The sequence below is a fragment of the Coenobita brevimanus genome, chromosome 63 (assembly GCF_032717465.1).
Source record: "Coenobita brevimanus isolate Jiangsu-jjx chromosome 63, ASM3271746v2, whole genome shotgun sequence".
Lineage (NCBI taxonomy): Eukaryota > Metazoa > Arthropoda > Malacostraca > Decapoda > Coenobitidae > Coenobita > Coenobita brevimanus.
The window spans coordinates 110,700-135,737 of NC_137016.1; the positions used below are offsets into that span (position 1 = coordinate 110,700).

The following is a 25,038-nucleotide window of genomic DNA, read 5'->3' on the forward strand; positions in this document are numbered from 1 at the left end:
ATAATATTAATCTCGATAAATAATCTCAAAATACATTTTAAACATGAGGCCTACTATATAACAGCTCATAAAAAGTAACATTTCATGATATTAATAACATACCTTGATAGGATAAATGATTACATGAATTTTGCACAGTATTCACTGCTGCTTCATTTTCTGCAATGGAAAAGGTTGCCATCAAATGATGGTACCAATATAACTGAATGGCTCTGCTGCCTGGTTATACAAACTTCCCTCAGCTCCTTCCCTATCCCCCAAAAGGAGGATGGTGGACTGCAGGAGTAGGACCACATCAGCCTGCAGTCCACTGGGGTTATGTAGAGATGAATTTAAGGTCACAGCAACAACAGTGTCAGTGCCAGTTTATTAATTTACTATGACCACTGTTTCTTACCTCTGCTGGAACAATTGACCTGCTGGGTTTCCTGGACCGTGGCAAGTGACCTGACCGGGTTGGTGGATAATGGAGATCTTCAGAGGATTCCATCACAATAACATTCCCTGAAGAAAAATAAAAAATGGATGATTCAGACTTTTCCAATAAACAGCATGGTGCAAACTACTAAAGACCTGATGCTATAATGCTCTCCAGTAGCCTGGCCCTGCACTTTAATATAATACTCTATGTCACTGGTAAAGATCTACCCAACTGATTTTCCCGATCCTCCTCCCCAACACACATCACAGCTTGTAAATGCAGGAAAACTGCCCACAGAATCCCCTCATCCCTTAGTGGTCTCATCATAACACCAAAACTCTAATACCCCTCCACCCTATGGCAGTGCTGTAAGTATGGGATGTATATGGTCATATGGCATATGCTCACTTTTCTTTATCAGACATGCTATATAACTAAGAAATAACATCAGGGCATGCACAGCTATACAGTACTGTATATAGGGACACAGACTGTGTATAGTACTCTTTGTTCTACACCAACGGTCAGGGAACTTTTGGGGTATTACCCAAAAATCTATTTGAGTAAAATGAAATTATCCCCATCTAAAAAAAAAAAAAAAAAAAAAAAAGCCATGTCTGTGTACACATATTTCAATAGTACAGCAGCTAGTCAACAAATATCATGATACATGGTTTTACATCTTGTTCACTAAAACTTACATCTATCTATCTATCTATCTATTGCCAGACGCCTCAATCCCGTTTGGGGTGGCCACAAACAAATCGCCTCCAAGTCGCCCTGTCCCCCGCCATTTCACTACCCTGCTCCCAACTCACACCCCCCTCTCTCATATACCTCTCCACCCCATCCCTCCATCTCATCCTCGGTCTCCCCCTCCCTCTTCCACCCTCCACCTCGCTCACATACACTCTCTTCGTCAGTCTTTCACCCTCCATCCTCTCCACATGGCCAAACCACCTCAGTGTGTTCCTCACAACGCTTCCTATCACATCCACATCAACACCACAACGCTCCTTTATATCCTCATTCGTCAGCCTGTCTCTCCACGTGACTCCACAAGCTCCTCTTAAATAACTCATTTCCACTGCTCTCACTCTTGACTTGTGTCCTTCCAACAACGTCCAAGCTTCACTTCCGTACGTTACATCATTTATGTGAAAAATCAGTACTATACTGAATGCATTACCTCTCACACCACATACATTACCCCCTGTTCTCCAACCCCTGTTCTACACAATGCACTCCAATGTAAAAACTGGCATGTTTTCAAATGTTCTAAACAGCCATCCATCTGGTTGCACCAAAAAGAATTCTTCCTCTTCACACTGCTGTTATGTGACATTATACTGTATACTTCCAGTCAGGTTCTGGACATGTTCATGTATGCTGTGTAAACCCTTGCACAGAGTCATTCATTAGAGCTGGACATGTTCACATATTCTGTGCAAGCCCCTGCATGGAGTCATTCAGTAGTGCCATGTCACTGTAGGCCACAAAGCTTGTGTATTGTACACACGAATTCAGGACATTCCTTGCCCCACACACCCAGTCCACAACTCTAGATAAAACATAACTACATCCAGTAAGCATTATGAGTTACACTATGCAAAATTAAAAATCTTGGTTAGCCTGACCCCCTTGCATTTCACAATTAACAGAGTATGTTTCCATATCATGTATGGATGAGAAACATATAACCTTTACAGCACTGCCAAGGGGATATCTTTATACTTTATTCTTCCTTTGCCAGACAATTCTATTCAGCTTAAGTTACATACACTCAGGTTCTGGGGGTTAAAAATAATCTCCATAACCTTTCAGTTCAGGGATGTCATTTCTATTACTCTGGCCAATGTTGGAACTGCAAAATGAAAGAGATGACCAAACAACAAACATGTATTATGCCATCCTGTCCTACATAAGGTACTGGTTAGCTCTTTCACTTAGAAGATGCCTCTCCTAAGCTGAATAAAACCAACAGGAAGCATTTTGAATACCTGGTAAAATATAAACAATGTTATCATACGGAAAGCATCAACACACAACATTTCTAACCCTTGCACTACACGAGGCATCCACAAAGCTGAATAAGATTTTCTAGCAGTAACAAGGAGCATGTGGAGTGACATGGAGGGACAGGTTCACAAATGAAGACGTGAAGGAACGCTGTGGGGTGGATGTGGATGTGGTTGAGAAGATTAGGAGAAATACACTGAGGTGGTTTGGACATGTGAAGAGAGTGGAGAATGAAAGACTGACTAAGAGGGTGTATGTAGGTGAGGTGGAGGGAGGGAGAGGTAGACCGAGGATGAGGTGGAGGGATGGAGTTGAGAGGTATATGAGGGAGGGGGAGGGGTGAGTTGGGGGGAGGGTAGTCAAATGGTCGGTGACAGAGCGACTTGGAGGCATTTTGTCTGCGGCCACCCTTTGCGGGATTAGGGCGTCGGGCTATAGATAGATAGACAGAACAAGAATTATACCTTTAGTAATAAAAACAAGCATCACTGAGGAAATATGCTGTCATTTTATGGGGATCACCAGCATGACCAGTTACATGAGTAAAAGAAAAGTTAATTACAGGCTGTCATCATTGCCAGTGGTCTTTTATAACATTTTTTTTTTTTTATTAAGCCCTTGGTGAAATAAGAAAAATTTGCCTATTAAAGCTCCATTGCTACCTTTGAAGCTGATCCGCCACCTTCCCCCAAATTATGGCCGCAGTTGTATGTAAACATTTTGTGAAATCTTAAAACTTATCCTGATTTAAACAAGGACAGCCTGTATAATAACTTTCAACACTCTCCTCCTCTTACTAAGTTACCCACCTATCTTTATGTCCGACTCACTACCGCCACGTTAATAATTCTTCAAGGGATTCAACAGCTTATTATCTACGCCATACATACACAAAGCCTCCCATAATCCCTCTCTGGTTACCTCATCATATGCTTTTTCCAGATCCATAAATGCTATAAACATATCACAGTCCTTTCCACAAGCCTTCTCCACCATCTGTCTCATTGCAAATATATTATCCACACATCCTCTACCACTCCTAAAGCCACCTTGTCTGTCACTTCACCATCTACCTATCTGTCTATGTATCTATCTATAGCCAGACATCTTAATCCCATATGGAGTGACCACAAACAAATTGCCTCCATGCTGCCCTGTCTCCTTCCATATTGCTGTCCTCCCCCCAACTCATATAATTCTTTCTGACATATTCCTTACTTTCTGCATGATAATATCCTCTTCAGTACTTACCATCTTTATCTCTTCGCTTGATCTTGATTACAATAGGGTCATCATCATCACCTGAATTTTTCCTGCTCTTTTGATGTGGGCTCATTAATTCCTCCCCTCCATGGGTGTTGAGTGATACGTCTGACATTCGGAAGATAGCACTGTCCTGCAATGACAATATACAATACAGACACAATGGAAATACTGAAATTAGGTAGGTAGGTAGAGAGATCAGTTAAAGGGTAAGTACTGTAAACGGGTGGGTGGTGGGTGGGAAGGTACGTAGGCAAAAAGATAAGTAAATGGGTGGGTAGGTAGGAAGGTAAGCAAATGGGTAGGTAGGTAGGAATGTATGTATGATAAATAGGTAAGGAGGTAGACTGGGAGATGTACAGGTAGGAGAGTAGGGGATAAATACAGCAGTAGATGGGCAGGTAGGCAGGTTAGGTGCATTGTTAGGCAAATAAATAAAATGAGAGGAATGAAAGTACATACAGTAGTTATGGAGGCAGACAGTTCTTCAGTGCTGTATAACATAACACCAAAGGATATAACAGTGCTTCAAGAAAACTGCCATACTGTAACTTTTTTGAATATCTATAGAAAGGGTGAGGAAAGAATAGGCTTATGTACAAACACAAGAACTGCATCCACAACTAGTGAACCTGTAGACAACATTATTAACTGAGACTGTGAGTGACTTATTGCAACCCAAGCATTTCAACCCCTTCAGCCCAAAGATCCATAGTAGCTTAAAAATAAATATTTGTGCTTACTTTACTTGCCAATAATTCTTTTACTCTAAGTTGGCCTAAATTTTCCTTCTCTCCACCTTTAATGCTGCATTATACAAACAGATTAACAATAGGATTTGATGCCTGTCAAGATGTGTTATGAAATGGATGCTGAGTGATACAACTGTTTGTTTCCTGCCACTGAGTGACATGAAATAAGCAACAAAAGGAAAACAATCTTGGCCAAGTTAGAGTAAAAAGATCAGTTTTATTTACCTATTTGTACTACACAGGAATTGTGCTTAGCTCATAATATCCTGTCCCCATATCTACTTTCATCCAATCCAATTTTCAACACATGCATGTTCTTTGCTCACACTACTTCCTCTTCCAGGTTGTTCCATGAATCTACACATCTGTTTTGGAAGCTGAACTTTGTTTTACATCATTAAGAAACCTGCTTTTTCTCACCTTAAATTCATGTCCACTTGTCCTGCCATCAACCATCATAAAATGATCCTCTCTGTCCTCCTGTTCCAATTCCCTAAAGCCTTTGAACAGCATAATCAAATCTCCTGTCTTCCTCCACTAGCATAGGGTTGGTAAATTCAGGTTCTCTAATCTTTCCTCATAAAGAAACTCTCTCAAGCTTGGTATAATCCTTCTGGCCATTCTTTGCACTTTCTCCAGTTTGTCAATGTTTCTTTTCTTTTTTTTTTCACATGTGATGACTGCACCATTTATGCATAGCCTAATCTTTGTCTTACTATGGACATTGTGAATTTCCTCAGCATCTCATCATCCATGTTATCTACTATCACCATTCCTAAAATATCTGATACAGTGTTTGCAAGATGTATCCTTCTCACTTTTTGTTCCACATTAGTTATGACCATTACACGTCCCTCAAACTTCTCCTTCCTGTCTTTCCTCTACACTGTGTGTGAAGCAATGCAAGACCACACACAGCACATAACATCCTGTATTAGGACATGTGTGTTGTTCAACTTGTATGACCATGAAATACGGTGACCTCTCAAGTTACACAAGAGTTGTTCTCTTTATAAAGTCATGTATTATGCATTTCACATAAACATAATTATTGTATCCCATAAAAATTAAAGATAAGGGGGATAGAATCTGTGGTTGTGAAACATTGCCAATACTGTATTTATGCTACACAGTGCCTGTTTACCATTTTGTGCATACAGTGCTTAATTACCACTTTGTGCATACAATCACCTCTTAATTTACAATGTTCAGAGCATTTAATACCTTGAAACAAAGTGTTGAAGGCTTGTAGAGAGCGTTGTTTGGTGTGGATAAGGTTGTAGAAATTAATTGATAACCCCTGCGGAGTTATCTGACTCCGACAATGACAATGACGAAGACTGTGTATGAGGAAGAGCAGAGGGCAAACTGGAAGTTGATGGCTCAGGCTCTGGCTGTTTCTTTGTAAAAAAGAAATCATCAGTGTTGCTTAAGTGGCTTTTTTTTCTGCAACATATCTTAGTAACATCAAAAAGGCCCTCAAGCATCTCCTCTTTGATTTTCCTTGGAATGATAATTGTTTTCATGGCTGAGAGCCATCTGAGTGTGCTTCATGCATTACAGAGGTTATTCTCCTGAGCATGGAAGCATACATTCCTTTCTCATATCCTCTGACTAAAGAAAAAAAAAAAAAAGGCTTAATCATGCTTGTTCTAATGCTGTTCACAACTAGGAGGAGGCCTACAAAAGGTATCAGAACCAACCCTCATCTCTTTCATGCATCTGGCTGGAATCAAGCCAAATCTATCCTTAACCATGCAGTACTACAATTAATTTCACTCAAACTAAATGCACTGAACTCTCATACCCAAATTCTTCCCACTCCTTCTGGCACCTTGCCAAAAACCTTTGTAACAACTTTACTTCATCCTCCTTCCCTCCTTTCAGCTTTGATGATTCTTTAACTGTTTCATCAACTGAAAAGGCAGAACACTTAGCTGAGACTTTCTCTTCCAGTTCCACCTTGCATGATTTTGGTGCTGTTCCTCCATCTCTTCCCCTCTCTGATTTCCTCATGACTGACATTAAAATTACATCAACTGATATACTTTCTCCGCTCACTGGCCTCAAAACTTACAAGGAGTTCAGACCTGATGAGGTCCCTTCTGCTGTCCTCGAGAACTGTGCTTCTGTACATACACTCTAAGGAAACTTTTTTGCCGGGGAGGCGGTGGCAGAATAGGTAGAGAGGTGGCCTGCAATCCTAATGGACCCAGGTTCAAATCCCGGCTGGGGCAGGGAACAGTTTAAGGATTTGAATTTCTTAGAAAGCAGACTTTTCTGATCTACCAGACAACCCGCTGACATGTTGTAAAAGTGCCCTCACTAATACCAGTATGCTAGTCCTGTATGAGACAGCCCTAGCATGTATTCAACATGGATGGTGGGTGTTAGTGCCAAAGTGGTGACATGTGGAGATGTAGGAGGATTACTGGACCCCATGGAGGACTACTGGGACTTGAGAATAGGCCCTGAAGCCTATGCCCAGAGTCGGACACATAAAAAATAAAAAAATTATAATAATAATAAAACGTACCTTTCCTTCTTGCTGGAAGTTTGGTCTCAATCAGCCTGTCCCAAAGAAGGGCAACCTTCCCAGCCCTCTAACTAGCACCTAATTACTTTAATATTCCATCTTTCTAAAGTTTTTGAATCTGTTCTTAACAAAAAAAAATATATATGTATAAAACATCTTTCCTATCATAACCTTTCTCATCTTTAATATGGGTTCTGCCAGGGACAATGCACTGGTGATCTTCTCACCTTCCTTTCACACTCCTGGTCATCCTTCTTTTCTGGAATCTGGCGAACACTTTGCCACTGAAAGTCTCAAAGGCTTTCAACCAAGTATTGCATAAATCTTTAACTGCCAAACTGCCCTCTTATGGTTTCTACCCCTCTATCTGTGTCTTCATCTCTAGCTTCCTTTCCGGTTGTTCTACACCTGCTGTTATGGATGACCACTAATCTTCTTCAAGAGCTATTAACAGCAGTGTTCCCCAGGGTTCTGTCCTGTTACCAACTCTCTTCCTTTTATGCATCAGTGACCATCTAAGCTGTGCATCTAACCCCATCCACTTATACGCTGATGACATCACCCTTCATCTTTCCACTTGCTTCTCACAGTGTCCATCACAACATTTACTACAGCACAACAAACATGGGATGATACCATGGCAAACCTAATTTCTAACTTGGCTCATATCTCCGACTGGGGTAAAAGTAACCTTGTTGTTTTTAATGCATCAAAAACTCAGTTTCTACATCTTTTGACCTGCCAAAATCTTTTACAGGTGTATCCTTTAATATTCAGTAATATCCAGCTCAATCCTGCTTCATCTTGCAACATTCCTGGGATTTCATTATCTCAGGATTCATCGAGGAAAGATCACATTAGCTCTCTTCCAACATCTGCTTCCAAGAGGATGGGGATGATAGGTGAATCTGCTTTCATTACCCCCAAACAGCTGTTAGCTATATACAGGGGTTTTATTCATCCCTATGTGGAGCACAACTCTCATGTATGTGGAACCCCCCACATACAGCTCTTGTCAACAGGGTCATGTCAAAGGATTTTCATCATATTAATTCTCCCATACAGACTCTTTCAACTTCTCTCTTTGCAACACTGTTGCATCTTTATCTTTTTTTATTACTACATCAATACTCACTACTCTTCTGAACTGTCTGCTTGCATCCCTCCTCCATTGCAGCAGGTGCACAGCATTCACCTGGCAGTCAACTCTCACCCCTTTTCTGTCAGACTCTCTGATGCAAGTGTTTACTAATACTCCCAGTCCTTCATGTATGCAGCAGCCCAACTCTGGAATTATTTTTCTCTGTTTGCATTTCCTTCTGCCTATGATCTCCAGTCTTTTACATTCAATGTGTCTGGGCATCTTGAAATGAATGAATCTTGAATCAGGCTCTCTTTTAATTATTTTCTCTGGGAAAAAAAACAATTACTGCAGGCATCAAGCCTTTGGTTTCTTCTTCCTTGCATAAAAAGAAAAAAAAGGTTGCCTTCACCTCACTGGCAAATGATGAACTCTGTTGGATGCTGAGGTCACACTGCTCCAGTTGAGAAAAATCTATTCTGAGGTGCTCTAATGAATCAAACAGCACCATGGCAGCAGAAAATGCAAAGCTAGGAGGACCCTTGGAGGCTGTGATGAATAGACACAGTACACACAGGAGCACAAAATATGGCAGAAACAGGCAAGGCTGCATAATGCAAACTGAACACATGGCATGGGAGGGACAGTGTGAACTATCTGGCAGCTAGATTGTGAAGTTTGTAGCAAAGGGTGTACTTACACTTGGTGGACAAGCATGAACATTCACTGGCAAACGTAGCAGTGAGCATGCGTGACTGATCTGGTGAGCATAATCAAACCTGAACAAGCTTGTATGAATGTTCAAATGCGAGTCAGTACATCATTTCCTTCAGGAGTCCCTGGATGACAATAAATCCAGTACACACAACTACCTTCTCTTTCCTTAACATTCCATGGTGTGAATGACTGCAGTGGAGATACTGAAGCATACTTCTACCACGGACGTCCTGGGACATGGATGAATGCTCACAGTGGCATATGCAATCATATAATCTAAATCTGAGTAAGCATTCAAAATGCTTGCTTTGTAGTGATTGTTCACATTTAAGACCTGAGTGTAAATCCATCCTAAGTCTGAAATTCTCTGAAGTTTTCACACTATTCTGAGAATTAACATGGAGTATTAAAATATAAATATACTTTTTACACCACATTATTTTCTAAAAATGTAATTCAACTGAGATGGGTTGGGCACATGGAGAGGATTGAGGATGATAACTGGGTTAGGAAAGTGAAAAGTGTGAACACTGGGTGTAAGGTTGCATGAGACAGACTGAAAAAGACCTGAGACGAGGTCATAGAGTGTGACCTCAGGGATAAGGGACTGAACAGGAAGGCTGACAGAGATCAAGCAGCATGGAGAGTTGCTATTATATAACCAAGGCCAATGCATGCAAGCATGTTGGAGCCTTTGTAAAAGACACAATATGAGTAAATTACAAGGTCACTGTAAAGCATATGCAAGCTGACCATCATAATGCAAACATACCAGCTTTGCCCTGCCATATGCCATGCTACATACCTGCATCCCTGTCTACACTCACACCCCTGTTTGTTTGCCTTACAGTCTGTTCACACTTACTGCCATCTACTTGCTCTTACTGCCATCTACCTTTATCCATGCACTGCATGGTCATCTATTTCCCCATCCACATGAAACATGTAATGGTTGTGTACACTGCATGGGCAGATCCAGGAGCACTGCCCACGCTGCCCAGGCAACACCCTTGCTATATTGTACTGAAGCTTAGTATACTGTACTTTACATACACTGACTGCATCCTATAATGATTATCATGTTTGTCTTCCAGAAAAACATCACACAAACCATCTTTGGTTGACAAGCATTACTTAGCTGACAGAGAAAGGGGAGGCCAAATCCTCCTTACTCTAGAAAGTGATGTGGGTGACACCTCAGAAATATTCCTGGATCCTCCCCTACACTGCATTAGCTCTTGCCTGAAAAAATCCCTAATCCTTTATAGCTCGGCTGATGGCCAAGGGTGATCAGATTAAAGGATGAATTTGACTAGTAACCTAGGAGACTCATTCATACATCTTAACTATGGCTCATCAAATTTCATGCAACCATTATTTAGTATTCAAGTTGTGGTAATGGTTCAGTTTTGTTAACTGAAAATAAACTAACTATATGGTTTTCAGTTAATCCATCCATCCATCATCTAATCCTACGTTGCCCCAAGAGAAGCGTAGGAGCCCGGGGCTAGGCAAGTTGGTCCTGGCATTTAAGATGAGAGTGAGTTAACTTGGCTTAAAACTGTTTGCCCTCCATTTTGAAAGCTCAGTTGTAATAACAGATGAACATTAAATAAATGAAGTTAGTCACAAAGAATTGCTACAGAAAGGCTGTAGAGATACAGTACTGACTTATTTTGCCATTCTGCTATGTGAAGTGTGCTTCATTCATTCATTATCCAAATCTTTTTTGCCCCAGTTGAGAGGATCAGGCCCAAGGCTAGGCTACTCAGTCCTGACATATAAGGCAAGGGTGACCTGCCTCACTCATCCCAGAGTGACATTATGAGAGCAGTACCAACCAGCTAAACCTCTACTGCCCCACCTGGTTTGTATGCCTTAACCCATTAGGCCATCAGGTGTCACTTGGTTCTATGGTTACCATCCATCATAATAAATGGTTTCTGGGACTACAGAAAAACACCTGTGTTGTCACACAGTGCTGAGGCACCTGAACGCAGCACTGCATCAAGTGCTGGCCACACAGAGAGGATGAAAAGGTGGAGAACTGAGCTGCAAAAGGAAAAAATATAAGCCATGCTAAGGAGGAGGAGGAAAAGAGAGAGAGAGAGAGTAATGTATCAAGAACTATATTCTGTACCTGTGTAATGATGGTGGGGGCACGAGCCATGGACTCAGGACTCTGACAGGTGGCTTGTGATGTAGACGACATCCGTGACGCTGACCGCATCAACCCTCTTTGGCGCCGACCTTGATGACGCATGGATGTGGTGCTCGCTGTAACAGTACAATACAGACCATGTATAAAACTAAATGATGCTCCTCGTACTCTTACAGAATCCCCATAATGAGGCTGGCCTTGGTACAGCTGATAAATGCTGGGGAGTGAAAACTAAAGCCAAGTACCAAAACCAGCTAATTACTTCCCAATAGTTCCTCTGACTTGTTGGATCCTACCTCACCTCATCACTGCATGGCAAAAAGAGATTGGGATGATGATGAAGTAAATTTTTTTCTGCAGGATAGTGTAAAACAGAATGATTCTGTAACTAGAAAAAATTAGTAAGAGGGAGATCACATAAAAAACAAAAATACAAGATGCTCGGTAAAACCCTCCACTCTGATGACGTATTTGTTATTTTATCTTTGATCCCACCAGATAATTTCAATTTTACTCAGCTCTGGGGTGACTTTTCAAAATAGGAGAGTTAAATATGGATTTCATTAAGCCCTTGACCACTAGGGTTCCATCCTAAGTTATATAAAATCATCTGGCAACAGCAAAGAATATACAGTATATAAATGTGTCATTGGATGAAACGGGTTAATAGGAAATGGTAACAGCCCATTCCATATTACCCCCTATGAGAAGTATTGGCCCCAGAACAGACTACCATAATCCAGTCCTGAACACTGAAGGTAGATGGTCAGCTAAATTTCTTTGATGGCATTACATGATAAAAAACTCTAGTCACATACTGGGGATCAAACTTATGCAAAGTCATTACTCCGTTCGGGATGTTCTAATCACCAGACCACCAGATACACACAGGGTGATTCATAAACTGTGCTCTATTTGAGACTCACCAGGCGATATCTTATGCAGAGCCTCCCCTCATCCTTCTCTATTTATTTTATTGTTTGCTTTTCCAGATACATAAATGCCATAAATGCCTTACAGTCCCTTTCATAAGACTTCTCCACTATCTATTTCATTGCAAAATGTTTGATCCACTCATCCTCTACCATTCCTAAAGCCACCTTGTTCGTCACTCACCAGGCCTTGTTCCTCACTTTCTCCAAGTTAGTTCTTGCATATTGCTTTCCTACAACATTTTAACAAACCTACTGATTAATGACACAACTTTATCCAATTAGCGATGTAGACTGAAACTGACGAAACAGGTTTACAAGAAGCAATGAAACTTTAACACACAGCTTTTCTGCACTTTGCTGTGAGCTTATCGACAAAATAGGGCATCTAAAAGGTTACTTGTAATGAGGGACTGGTGTCACTGGGCAGGCAGTTACGAAGCTGCTGGCTCAACAGCACTAGGATTTGATTCTCAATCAGACAGCTGGGCACCAACTGACTGAGATATCCACTCAACCTTTGTGGGTTGGCAGGTAAAATGCATAACAAGGTTAACACCTTGGGGGGGTAACTGGTAACCTGGATGATGTAGTGGCCTTGTTTCCCAGGGAACTGGGTGAATAACCTGCCATTGGCTAAGAAGCCTAAGTTACAAAAATGAGTCCCACAGGTATGTGACTCATGGTGCCTACCCCCAGACTTACTTTTATTACCTTCCACTATACAACACCCTTTAAGAAGGGGAAGGGAAAACAAAGCATGAGCTGGAAGGACAGATTGGAAAGGCATATAAATGAGGATGATGTGACCTGGGAGGCAGGGCTGCCTGATGGCGGAAGACAGAGTGGCATATGCACAATTTATTAGCAGCCACCGCTTCTGGGATTTAGATGTCTGGATATAGAGACAGATAAACAGATGGAAAGACTGACAGACAGGTAGACTGATACCATTGAAAAATAGATAGACAGATACAGCAGATAAATAATTAGATACACAAGTTATCTAATCACCAAAATTCTACTACAAACCTACCATTTGGTTTGACTCCTGGGCGACGAACATTCTCCTGACTGCTTGAGACCATGCGGTTGAAGAGCATGGACAGCACGGAAGGCTTGCGGGAGGACAGGGGCTGGGAAGATCCGAGTCCCGCTGCTGACGACCTGGCACTGTTACTTGTCCTTTTAATGTCAATGGCTTTGGTTGACCCAGTTTCCAGGTCAGTCTGTTGAGGAAAATACAGGAGAAGTGGTAAAGGGTGATGTAGCATAAGTTCAGATTGTATGATAATGTATGTAAAGGAATGTAGTCAAACTGATGAAGGATGAAAATGTAGGTCATGCTTGGATAATAATACAATACAGGGAAAGAAACACTAATGCAGTAGTTGTGAAAGATGATGCTGTTGATCCTGGCTGGATGACAGTTTATGCAAGGGAGAAAAATGAAGGAATACAACAGAAGGGATAATAAAGAAGGTTTTGGTTGCATGACAATACAGGCAAAGGAGAAAAATGAAAGAGAACAACATATGGGATGAAAAAGAAGGTTCTGTTTGTATGATAATGTAGGCAAGAGAGAAAGATGAAGGAATACAGTGTGAGTGATGAAGGGTGATGCAGAAGGTGACTGTATAATGATGCAGTGAAAGGAGGACCATAAATGAAGACTGAAGAAATGAAAGGTGAAGTAGCTTGTCCTGACAATAATAATAATAATAATTATAATAATAATAAAAATAATAATAATAATGTATAATAATGTATGTAATGAATACACGTGAAGAAATACTGAGGTGATAAAAGATGAAGCAGCAGATTCTGACTGTATAACAATGTAGGCATGGGTAACAGGAAAAGTGAACAGGGAGACTAAAAAAAAATAATAATAATAATAATAATAATTTCTCATATTATTTCCTCAAATCCTACTGATAATGATATTAAAAAAAAAGCCAAAGGCCATTAACAGATTTACTAGATTTTAGTCTGTTTAAGCCCTTTAATTCACACTGGAGGTGTGGATGAGTCAGTCTCCTAAATTCAGGAACTGGAGTTCAGTACAAAAGGTACCGAAGAAAATGTCCCTCAGCTCCCTCTGTCCCTCAAAAGGAAGATGGTGGAATGCAGGACAGCATCAGCCCACAATCCAATGGGTTCACATTTCATATGAACCTGGGGCCACAACAACAACATTCCAGGCATCCCCATCTATCACACAGTCACTGAAGAGGAATTACTTGTTTGAGAGACGGAGAGAAAAAAACAGCTGAGATCCAGTTACAATGTTATGGACTATGTGGAAATCCAATCCAAATGGTGCCTTAGGCAGAGAGACAGTTCTAAAAGCACTAACACGTTTACTTATTCACAACAATAACACAAAATAACTAACGTCTAAGAAAGAATAAGGAATAACGATTACTGGACTTCAAAACTAAAACTACATGAGAAAGCACTATGATAAATATCAAAAGTACACCTGGCTTGGGTGCTATAGAGGGAGTCCTTCACACTGATATAACCAAGCAGCAACACAGCCCAGTTGTAGACATCCCTGAATTCCTTCCCTATCCCTCAGATGGTTGATGATAGACTGCAGGAGATGGGCAACTTCACCCTGCAGTCCCCCAAGAACAACAAGAGCTAGCTCAGATAACTCACACACACATGCAGGTACAATATAAGGCAAGGTAACTGGTCAGACAATGGTGTAAAAATCTTCCTTCCAAACTTTTGGTACTGTTTGTGTTGATTATGTGACTATACAGGTGGCCTTTATATTATGTCAGGGATGTGTTCCATAATATATATTTTTTTTTTTACGTGTCCGACTCTGGGCAAAGGCTCAGGGCCTATTTCTTAATATAATAAGTATTTCCATTCATTTGATGCTGTAAAATGAGAGAATGGGGATCATTTATAAGAGTAACAATGAAATCCTCAACAGTTTGCAGAAAAAGTCAGCTGAACCGCTGCCAACCTCAGTGTGGAGATTTCTTAGGAAGCATGGTGTCATCTGATCTCATTTTTAAACAAATGCATTCCAAAATATCACATATTTTTCATACATTGGATACTGTAAATTGGGGGAAATGGTAAATCATTTTAACAAGTACCAATGAAATTTCAAGTGGCAATATTTTGGTAATTTACTGAAAATTTAATGGCAGAAGAGAACATACCTGAGTTAGCATATAACATGGACTTGCTTGTGTAGTGCTACTGGGAGATATTTACACTGCTATTTGATAAGCTGCCTTCCTGATGTGATGCATATTCAGTATATAACGAAAATATCAAAGAGTATGTGCGGGTGCTGATGTCTATGAGGTGGAGTCGGGAGTCTGGGGAGTTTGAGTGGTGAGTGAACAAGTGCTTGGCCCATTTTATTATGTATGCTGCTGATCAGTGCTCCCTCTAGTATACTGTGTCTGTCTTTTTTCAAGCTAACTGAATCCTACCTCGTATCATCATTAGGTGGGAAAAAGGAGGTCAAGATGATGTCAGTGGTGATGGTGATGGCGATGGTGACGATGACGATGATGTTGATGCTGATGATGATGACAGTACTGTCTGATCACCTGCCTTTCCACTTACAGTACTTTTATATACTTAATCCATGAATTAACTGGGCCAGCTTTGTGTGGTCAGTGGGTGTTAACTGTTATAACTGTTATGCCTGTTTATCTGTGATTTAATGAAGAACTTTATTTAAAATCATAATTTTATATGCATTATTTTAAAGCAACAAATAGGCTTTACACAAAATGAATGCAACTGCCTTTGTTCCTGCAGTGCAGTATACATCAAGCCACATAACAATAAGCTACTTGCATAAATAACTTAAGTAATTTTGAAATGCAAGTGAATGTTACAGCAGGTGTGTCATTACAGAGATATTACACAATTGCTGTACGTTATACATATAAATGTAATGTATATGTTATAGGCTTCAATCTTTAACAGCATATCATAAATTACAGTACAGTACTATGATTTCTCAAAGATCTACAATATATAAGAAGGGCCATGCATAGTGCTCCACTTCCACTCTGCTGGGTAATACCTTATGTGTTGTGAGAACAATTTTGTTACTGTTATCAGTATCTACTTTGCATCATCTGTTAAATTTCTACTCCCACTGCCACACCCACATTAGCTGAGTGAGCCATCCCCACAATGCATAAGTTACTGCCACTGAGTTTCCAGTGAAGCACTATTTATGGGCCAATCTGCATAGTGCCACATAAATTCAAGAGAGACAAACATGCCATAACATTAACAAATTAACAGAAGCAAATACGTGTATCACATCGATGTAAATGGTTCAGAGATTTTCAAGAGCAAATAATTTAAAGCAAAACTTTCACGTGATAAATTAAACAAACTACTCTACAACAAAGCAAATATTTTCTACTACATCATGCAACTGACGAATCATACAATGCCATATCACGCACATCAGTCGTGTGAATTATGAGTTTAATCATGCAATTTCTTTTTTTTATAGGTTGGCAAAGTATTTTAAAAACTTACCAAACGACTTGGTGAAAAGTTGATCTTTAGAAGTTAAATAAACAGAAGGTTAGACACATACATGGATATCTATGATGAGGGTAAGTATGGAATAATAACTAAGGATGCATTAACCCCTCAAGGGCAGTGGTGTCTTTTTTATTTTTTTTATTCTTGCTGATACCTGGCTATCTTACCCAAATTAGGATGAACCTCTAGCAAAGAAGGGGTAGTGGTGATGGTGGTGATATTGGGAGTAGTAGTAGTAGTAGTAGCAGTAGTAGTAGTAGTAGCAGTAAGCATTAGTAGTAGTAGTCATAGTAGTAGTAGTCATAGTAGTAGTAGTCATAGTAGTAGTAGTCATAGCAGTAGTAGTCATAGTAGTAGTAGTCATAGTAGTAGTACTAGTCATAGTAGTAGTAGTAGTAATAGTAGTAGTAGTAGTGGTTATTGTACTAGTAGTAGTAGTAGTTGTAGCAGCAGTTGCAACCCCAGGCTCAAATGAACATGAACCCAGTGGACTGCAGGCTGAAGGTGCCCTCCTCCTGCAGTTCACCATCCTCTCATGGGGTCTTGAGGGGATGGGGAGGGATAGGAGGGACACCTGTATAACCAGGCAGTGGAGCGGCCTGACTATACTGCTACCACCACATGAAGGAAGACCTCTCCAGCACCAAAGAAGGGGCTGATGGTGGAAATAGGTCACCCCTCTAGTCAAAAAGTCCATCACTAAACTGAGTGAAATCATCCAGAGACAGCAAGAATAAGACATCTCATGCCTCAGTGGGTTAAGGGTTAATGTACGGTATATAGTCATCCATTAAACTACACTAGGTCAACCAAGTGGAAGAGAATTTCAAAGATACTGTAGCTTTACTTTTGTATTACTATAACTTGTTCACTTTAACCTGGCCATTATTTTCATCCTTTTCAAGATTATTCTACTTAGCTTAAAGACAGAAAAGGATTATGCTAAGGCTCTACTTCCTTTCCACTGCACTTATTTGTGACTAGCATCTTAATGTCATGATCAACTGTTGTTACAACTCAATATTCTAGATGGACTGGTGGGAATTATAGGCCAAGTTAAAGTGAAATAATATAAAAGGTAATTTGGAGATCCAACAACATCCTAATACATATGTAATTACAGTACTACATAATGCACAAGTAGCAAGAGTAAGTGCTTAAATATCATATTGAAATTAACGGTTCATACACCCTCAAGATCATACCCTAGCTTCCTTTACCAAGTACATCTCAAGATTAAGCAAGCTATCATAACTACCTTACCCCATACATCCTATTATCATAGCTCTAATGATTAATAACAACAAATATTTTTTGTTTTTCAGCAGATCTTTGAGTATATAAGCTGCCATAGCCTTGTTTTCAATCCTAAAATTACCCAAAGTGGGGTGAGGGTGGAGAGTGGTATTACAGTGCAGTTGTCAGGTGAGGCAAGGCACTGATTTAGGGGAGGGCGTGGAGAGGCATATGCACCTCCTGTTTTCGGCAGACCAATGACTGCATACAAGATAATGATCCATGTTATTTACCACAATATATGCAATAAATACCTTACTATACTTATATTTGCTCATATTAGTGTATCTATATTATCAAAAGAAAAATAAAAGTGAATTTTGGTGTTTTTGATTATTCATATACATTAAGTCGTAATTCTGCAACGAATCATGTCCTCCCTTTTCCAAAGTGCTGGATCCAGCCTTGACAAAAAAAAATAAAAAATAAATAAAAAAATAAAGTCCCTGAGCTCAAAGGGTTAAATGGGTGGTGCTACAAGAAAAGGCAAAGCTTTCTGGAACATCTAACAAGTGAGATGATGGTGCTAGTCAGGTGGCACAATACGACACCATAATTAGTACAGTAAGCTTAATATCCAACTGCACTTTATCCATTAACTGTCTCAATTGTTCTTAGCTGACATCAGGACAGAGGACAGGGAGGAGATATGATACATCTTTTCTTTTCATTACCACATGGAAAAATAAACAAGATGTATGACAATCACTGGTGAGTGCCCAAATACATTACTGCACAGTATTATGCTTTTTCATATTTCATATCCATGTTTTGTGTTAATCTATTGTGCTTTTGTAGGCTGGGATAGACTGGGTGCTACTGTGCTATTTATGGCGGGGCTGGGGGTGGTTTTGCGGGTTAGAACTGCATTATTCATAAATTCCCTATATTCATATAGGCTTTGGCTCTATTAGTATGGATACTACAACATTCTCTGTATTGCTTTATCCTAAAATAGTTACCTGTAATCTTGCCATCAAAAGGTCTATTACAAACATCACAATATATAAATACAGTGTCTATAAAAAATCCTGGTAAATATAGTCTAAAGGCTCAGCACTATTTCTTACCCCTCTCAGGCATTATAATGAGAAGTGCATATCCTCAAGAAAAATTAATAGTGATGCAAACTGTGGCATATAAGTTTTGGAAGCCTCTTGTGGAAAAGTTTTACAGGGATCTGCATCATAGTCTCCAGTGACACATAAAGATGTAAGTTTGATAAAAACAACTGACAACTATCTACTCATTTTCAAAGTTGCCAATATAATGCTAGAAACTGTTACCTCAGATACAGTCAATCCTCATTACACATCTCCCAATCTATATATTGCTGCTCTCGGGTGTCTGCCCTTTCCTCACTTCCATCCTTCTTTCCTTCCATCCTCTTCTGTCTTTCTATCTTTCATTCTTTCCTTGTCCTTCTGCCTACGGGTGACTTTACACTCCCTCTTCTGTCTTTCTTTCCTTCATTCTTTCCTTTTCCTTCTGCCTGTGGGTGACTCTACACTACGTGACAAGCCAAATGGTTTCCTGTACACCAGGAAACCATTTACTATGCTGGGTGGTAACCATTTAACCAAATTTTGGCACCTGGTGGTTTAGTGGGTAATTATTGCACTACAGTTGGATTGAACCAGTGAAGGTTTATATCCAAGGGGTGGTTGGGGTTGATTGCCCATGTAATGCCACTCAGGGATGAGTGAGGCTGGTCACTCTCATCTTAAATGTCGGGACCAACTGCCTAGCCCCAGGCTCCTACACTCCTCTTGGGGCAATGTAGGATTGGATGATGGATGGATGGATAAATAACAGAAAGATTACTCATTCAAATTCCAATGCTGCTCATCTACCTAAGCTGAAAGTTTCCCAATTCACACCAATTTACACTTGTTGTTGTTGTTGTTGTTGTTGCAACCCCCAACTCATTTGCATGTGAACTCAGTGGACTGTAGGCTGAAGTTACCCTTCTCCAACAGTCCACCATCCTTTTTCCATGGATAGAGAGGGAGCTGAGGGACATTTGTATAACCAGGTAATGAAGCCATCTGGACATGTATGTGCCACCATGTGAAGGTATCCCTCTCCATCACCTTCAGCTTACAGTACTAGTAGTACTGTGTGTAGTACAATGTGCTGCTTTGCAACACAGTTATAACAAGGACTGACTCTACTGTACAGTACTTTGCTGGGTTTTTGTCATTAACTGCTGTCTTGGGAATTATCTGCCATTTAAAAAAAAACTGCCACTGGAAACTTCTAGACACACTCTCCCATCATTATGTTCACAGGTAAAGTTTTGAGGTAAAAGACTGTTGATATGATTAACTGATCTTTTCCTTTCTTCAGAGTGAAAAAAAACGTAGTGAAAGTTTTCTCTTCTCCATTCATGCTTAAGCATATGACAGAGTAAACATTCAGAAAACATGTGATGTATGGTATATGATGACAAAATCAATTTATGGATGGAGAGATTCATAACCAATGAAATATTTGTGACCTGGCTAAGAAGGCACAGTAGGGGGCAATGTATGGATATGAAAGTTTACAAACCTATGCCTTGCCTGAGAGGGTAAACACTGTAATATCAATAAACTTTCTGTTGTCTCTATTTATGGTATATAAACTATATAAATTTTCTCCCATTTTTCATTTATACTAAACAGAACTATAAACACTCTACAAGGCTAACACTATACAGTAGTACAAAAATGCAACTAACATACATACCAGTACAACTAATAATTTCTATCAAAATTAATTTTGACATATCTATCTACCTATCAATTTATCAGGCAATTTATATTCCAGTAATTGCCTCCACAAAAAGGCTGCCAGCAAACAAGGCACAAGAAAATTACAATATATATACTGTACTCACATTAATTCCAGACATAGACTCATGTATGCCTTCATCCTCCTCCTCCACCAGGGGCAGGAACTCTTGCTGTGGTTCTGGTATTTCCATATTTGCCGTGGAGCCTTGAGGGGGGTTACGACGGAAGTGCTCAGCTGCGATGGTGTACGGCAGTTCTTGTGGAAATACTTCATCCCAGTAGATGTCTTGGATGAGCTCAGGGTGCTCATTGTGCATCTCATCAACAATGAGATATGAAACCTGGAAGCAGTCATCATCATTATCATCATCATCATCATCATCATCATCATTATCCTCCTCCTCATCATCATCATCATCATTATCCTCCTCCTCCTCATCATCATCATCACTATCATCACCACCTCTTTTCCCACCTAAGGATGGGATGAGGTTGGGTTCAGAAAGCAAGGAATTAGGAAGCACAACAGGGGGAGAAATATCACCTGTATGCCGAGTGAACTAGGTAATTCATCATCATCATCATCGATTGTAATAGGTGGGTGCATCCACCATCCACTCACTCATTATATCGTGCAACCATCAGGTGACTCTACAAGAAACCATTATATTTTCCTAAGTTAAGTGGTGACCATAAAACCTGATGGGTGCCTGGTGGTCTAGTGGGTTAAGATGCTCCAATTGGATTAGGCCTGCAAGGAATTTCATCTGAGAGGTTGCTGCTGTTGCTGTTGTTGCTGATCTGCAGCCAAAGACTCATCTGTACATGAACCCAGTGGACTGCAGGAAGCTTGCCACATCAAATGGTCACTCCCAGAGGTCACTATTGAGATTATGTTGAGGGACTGTCTGTGATGTGATAATGTGATGGATAAGGTGAGTGGTGGGGGAGGGGGGTGAAGGATGAGCTGCAGTGTATGCATAGTGAGCTAATTGTGTTATATTTTGTTGGTATTTTAGCAGGGAAGGTTGGTGACAATCCTGCAGTCTGGCTTGACGCACACTTATCTCTCTGGGTTGAGTAGTTTTTTGAGCAGTGTAGGCCAGGTGGTGGTTCATGAAGGATGCTATTTGAGTGAAGGTTTTGGATGGCTGTGGCGGCTGTGTGTTTACGCATATGTTTGTGAATGTAGAGTTGGGTGAGGGAGGAGGGATGTTGCTGAGATACTCTGTGTTGTAGTACTGGGCAGTTATGTATTATTTATTTCTTTGTGAAGGGGGATAATGCAACACAAGGCTGGAATGGACCTACAAGGGTGGAATGGAACTTGGGCTACAGTGGCAGAAAAGAACAATATTATGGCCCAATGTCCTCTCCATGGCCTTTCACAAACTTTTACACTGACTTGATTCAGAGTTCAGCCTTTCTACAAATATTCCACATGGTTTAACAGAAGAAAAAGAAAATGCTATTGCTCTACATCCTGTCTGTAACATTTCTTCTAGGCTAGCACCATATTCTAGTGTTAATCTATTGCAATACCTCAGCACATGAGATGGAGAGATGGCAATTGTAGGCAACACTAACACGAAAAGAGTAAATCATCGTAATATTGTGTTGTGTTAATCCATTGTTTTGCCACAGCATTCAGAATAGAGAGAGAGCAAACTGAGGCTAAGATAAAGGAAGGAGAGTATAACAATATGTACTGACCTGCAAATTTCTATCCACCAGCCAATTAACTTCAAAATCATCATCATCCTCTCCAAATGGATTAACAAGTGACTCAGCAACCTTGAGCCATCCCATAAAGAAGAAAAACTGAAGGAAGGTGAAGACAGGGATATAAAAATCAACATGGTGATTTGGGATGTTCTGAGTCGGGTCCAGGAACTGTCGGCCCATCAGTGTGGCAATGAAGAATGAGTACACAGCCAGCGTCACAACCTGTCAATGGGGAAATCATTAGCCTTTTATTGGTCACAGGGAGAGACTGGAGAATGAGAGACTGACCAGGAGAGTGTATGTGACTTGGAGGGAGTATGTGAAGGGAAAAGGGGAAGGGGGGGAAGAGGAAGTCAACAATGAGATGGAAAGATGGGATGGGGACGTATATGAATGAGGATAGTTTCAGTTTGGGCAGTCTGATGGCAGGAGTGTGGGTGATTGTTTGTGGCTATCTATGTTCATTTTTCGTTTGTTTTCAAGGCTCCAACATGCTTGCATGCGTAGGTCTTGATCACCTAATGGCAGCTCTCCATGCTGCCTGATTTCTGGCAGCATCCCTATTCAGTCTCTTACCCCTGAGGTCACACTCAGTTACCTAGTCCCAGGTAATTATTGGTCTACCTGTCGCAACCGTACCCCTCACATTAACACTTCTCGTTTTCTGCATCCAATTTTCATCCCCCATCCTCCTCACATGTTGAAACCATCTCAACCTAGCTCTCCTCATCACAACACCAATACACTCCAGTCCCATTCTGTCTCTCAACTCTCCCATCGTAAACCTAGCCCCCCCAGGCCTCACACTCAGGGACGCACTGCACATCCACCTAATCATTATCATTTCTGTACGCTTGAGCCTACGAATTTCCTCTTCCTTTACTGCCCAGGTCTTACTACCATACAGCATTACACTCCTAACACATGCCGCATACAAAGATCTTTTAGCATAGAGGAAGAGCCCTCTCAGTGTCAGGAGAAGAAACAGCTCCCTGAACTTCTTCCAACCACTTTTCACTCTAGCCACAGAGCTAGCTCCAGCCCCACCTCCAGCACATAACATGTTTCCCAAATAACAAAACTCTTCCACACACTCAAGACACTCACCAGCAAGTTCAGTCCTCTCATGCTTGACAATCTCCACCTGCTCTCCCCGACACACCGCACACATGAACTCTGCATTATCTCGCAGTTTATCTCTAATACTACTACATCTCTTATGCACCCACTTATCACAAACACTGCACAAGATGGACTTACTTCCCACGCCCTTGTGGCAATCACACATGGCCGCTCTCCCCCTTATTTGACAGTACCGCCACCAGCCCTTGATACCATCACTTTTGTTTTATCTGCATTTACTCTTAAGCCCTTGTGCCCCATACCATCTCTCCACTTTCTAACAAACAGCCTCGAAAGGACCATAAGGTCTGTTGCTGTTTGCTTTCCTTTTGTACTCCTTTGTACCATCTCTCCTCCACCTCCCTTTCATTTTCTGCAAGCATCACCAAATCATCAGCATACAACATCTCCCATGGGGGTTTATTTCTGAAGTCATGTGAGAGGGCTTCAAGTACCACAATAAAAAACAAGGGGCTCAAAACTGACTCCTAGTACACACCAACATTCACGGAAAACTCATCACTCAAGTCTCCATTCACCCTTGCCTGAGTGCCAGCACCCACATACACGGCCTATCTACCTACAGAGATATATTTTTACAAACAACATCTAATAGCCCAGACTCACGAACAAGTACAAGAGTAGTCATATCAGTAAAAGTAGTTGCAACCCTGGGCTCAATGCAGAGAAGGTGGGTGGCAGGCTGAAGCTGCCCTCTTTCTGCAAGTTCATCAATCAATGCTTTATCATAACTGCAATTTTTTTCACAGGAATGACAAAGACAGTGTAGAATCTTCCCACATCTCTTGCTCTTCCTGCAGAAACAAGTACTATTTACAAGAGAAACATATTTAATTTGTTTTGTAGGAAGGAAAAACAAAGAGAACTAAAAATCTTTTCTTGTCTCTTTTCCTTTGATAAGAACAAATCTAAATTATGACAAGGAACTAATCATAATCTTATTCAAGAAAGCCATCCCAAATCTTTATCACCATCATCATCATCATCATCATCATCATCACCACCATTATCATGAGTTAAGTCTTTGATTGCAGACTGCCTCACTGCATTTTATTTGACCTAACCAGGTTATTGCTGTGTGAGAGCATATTTGGGTGTCAATAGCATACAAAATTATCATGATTAATGTTTTGACCAAGAACTAAGAAGTTTGTCTTTTATTCCAGCTAATGATAGATGATTTAATTCTGCTCAAAGAGAGTCATCACAGCCACAGGATTTCAACGTACACTGGCTGCCTGTGTGGTAGAATACAGATACCAGAATATACACAAGAGGTATGCTATTTACTCATAGTTGAGAAATCACCCACATACCTGAGCATACACAAAAGGTATACTGATCCAGTTAAAGGTAAGAAGTCCCCCACATACCTGAGTATACACAAGAGGTATGCTGATCCAGTCATAGTTAAGAAGTCCTCCACACAATCCTCTGATGCGGTTAATCTCATCTATGATTGTCTTCACGGCAAAATCGTCCCTGATGCGCCCCTCTTTCCTGGCGCGCGTCACAATGCTGCCCGCCCACACCAGAGGCATCCAGTACTTTGGGTGAGGAGTTTTTTCCTCCAAGTCCTTATAAATCTTCAATTCATTTGAGGTCATAAACCCTGTAATTTGAGGGAATGCTAAGAAATGCTCTCTTCATCATTATTACCATCA

General features: G+C 40.6%; 1 protein-coding gene across 3 annotated transcripts in view; it reads right to left on the minus strand.

Moving 5' to 3' along the window:
* The window catches only part of LOC145404457 (bestrophin homolog 15-like), a 62,546-nt gene that overhangs the window by 10,047 nt on the left and 27,461 nt on the right, over positions 1 to 25,038 (minus strand). For 2 of the 3 annotated variants that reach the window (XM_080275975.1, XM_080275974.1), the window contains exons 5-12: positions 24,748 to 24,986; positions 22,220 to 22,453; positions 20,611 to 20,847; positions 16,425 to 16,448; positions 12,919 to 13,111; positions 10,930 to 11,066; positions 3,692 to 3,836; positions 398 to 504 (exon numbers count right to left, since the gene is read on the minus strand). In XM_080275975.1, coding sequence (XP_080132101.1) covers positions 398 to 504; positions 3,692 to 3,836; positions 10,930 to 11,066; positions 12,919 to 13,111; positions 16,425 to 16,448; positions 20,611 to 20,847; positions 22,220 to 22,453; positions 24,748 to 24,986 — 1,316 coding nt within the window. The remainder of the gene's footprint in view (positions 1 to 397; positions 505 to 3,691; positions 3,837 to 10,929; positions 11,067 to 12,918; positions 13,112 to 16,424; positions 16,449 to 20,610; positions 20,848 to 22,219; positions 22,454 to 24,747; positions 24,987 to 25,038) is intronic. The other variant, XM_080275977.1, reaches the window with a different exon arrangement.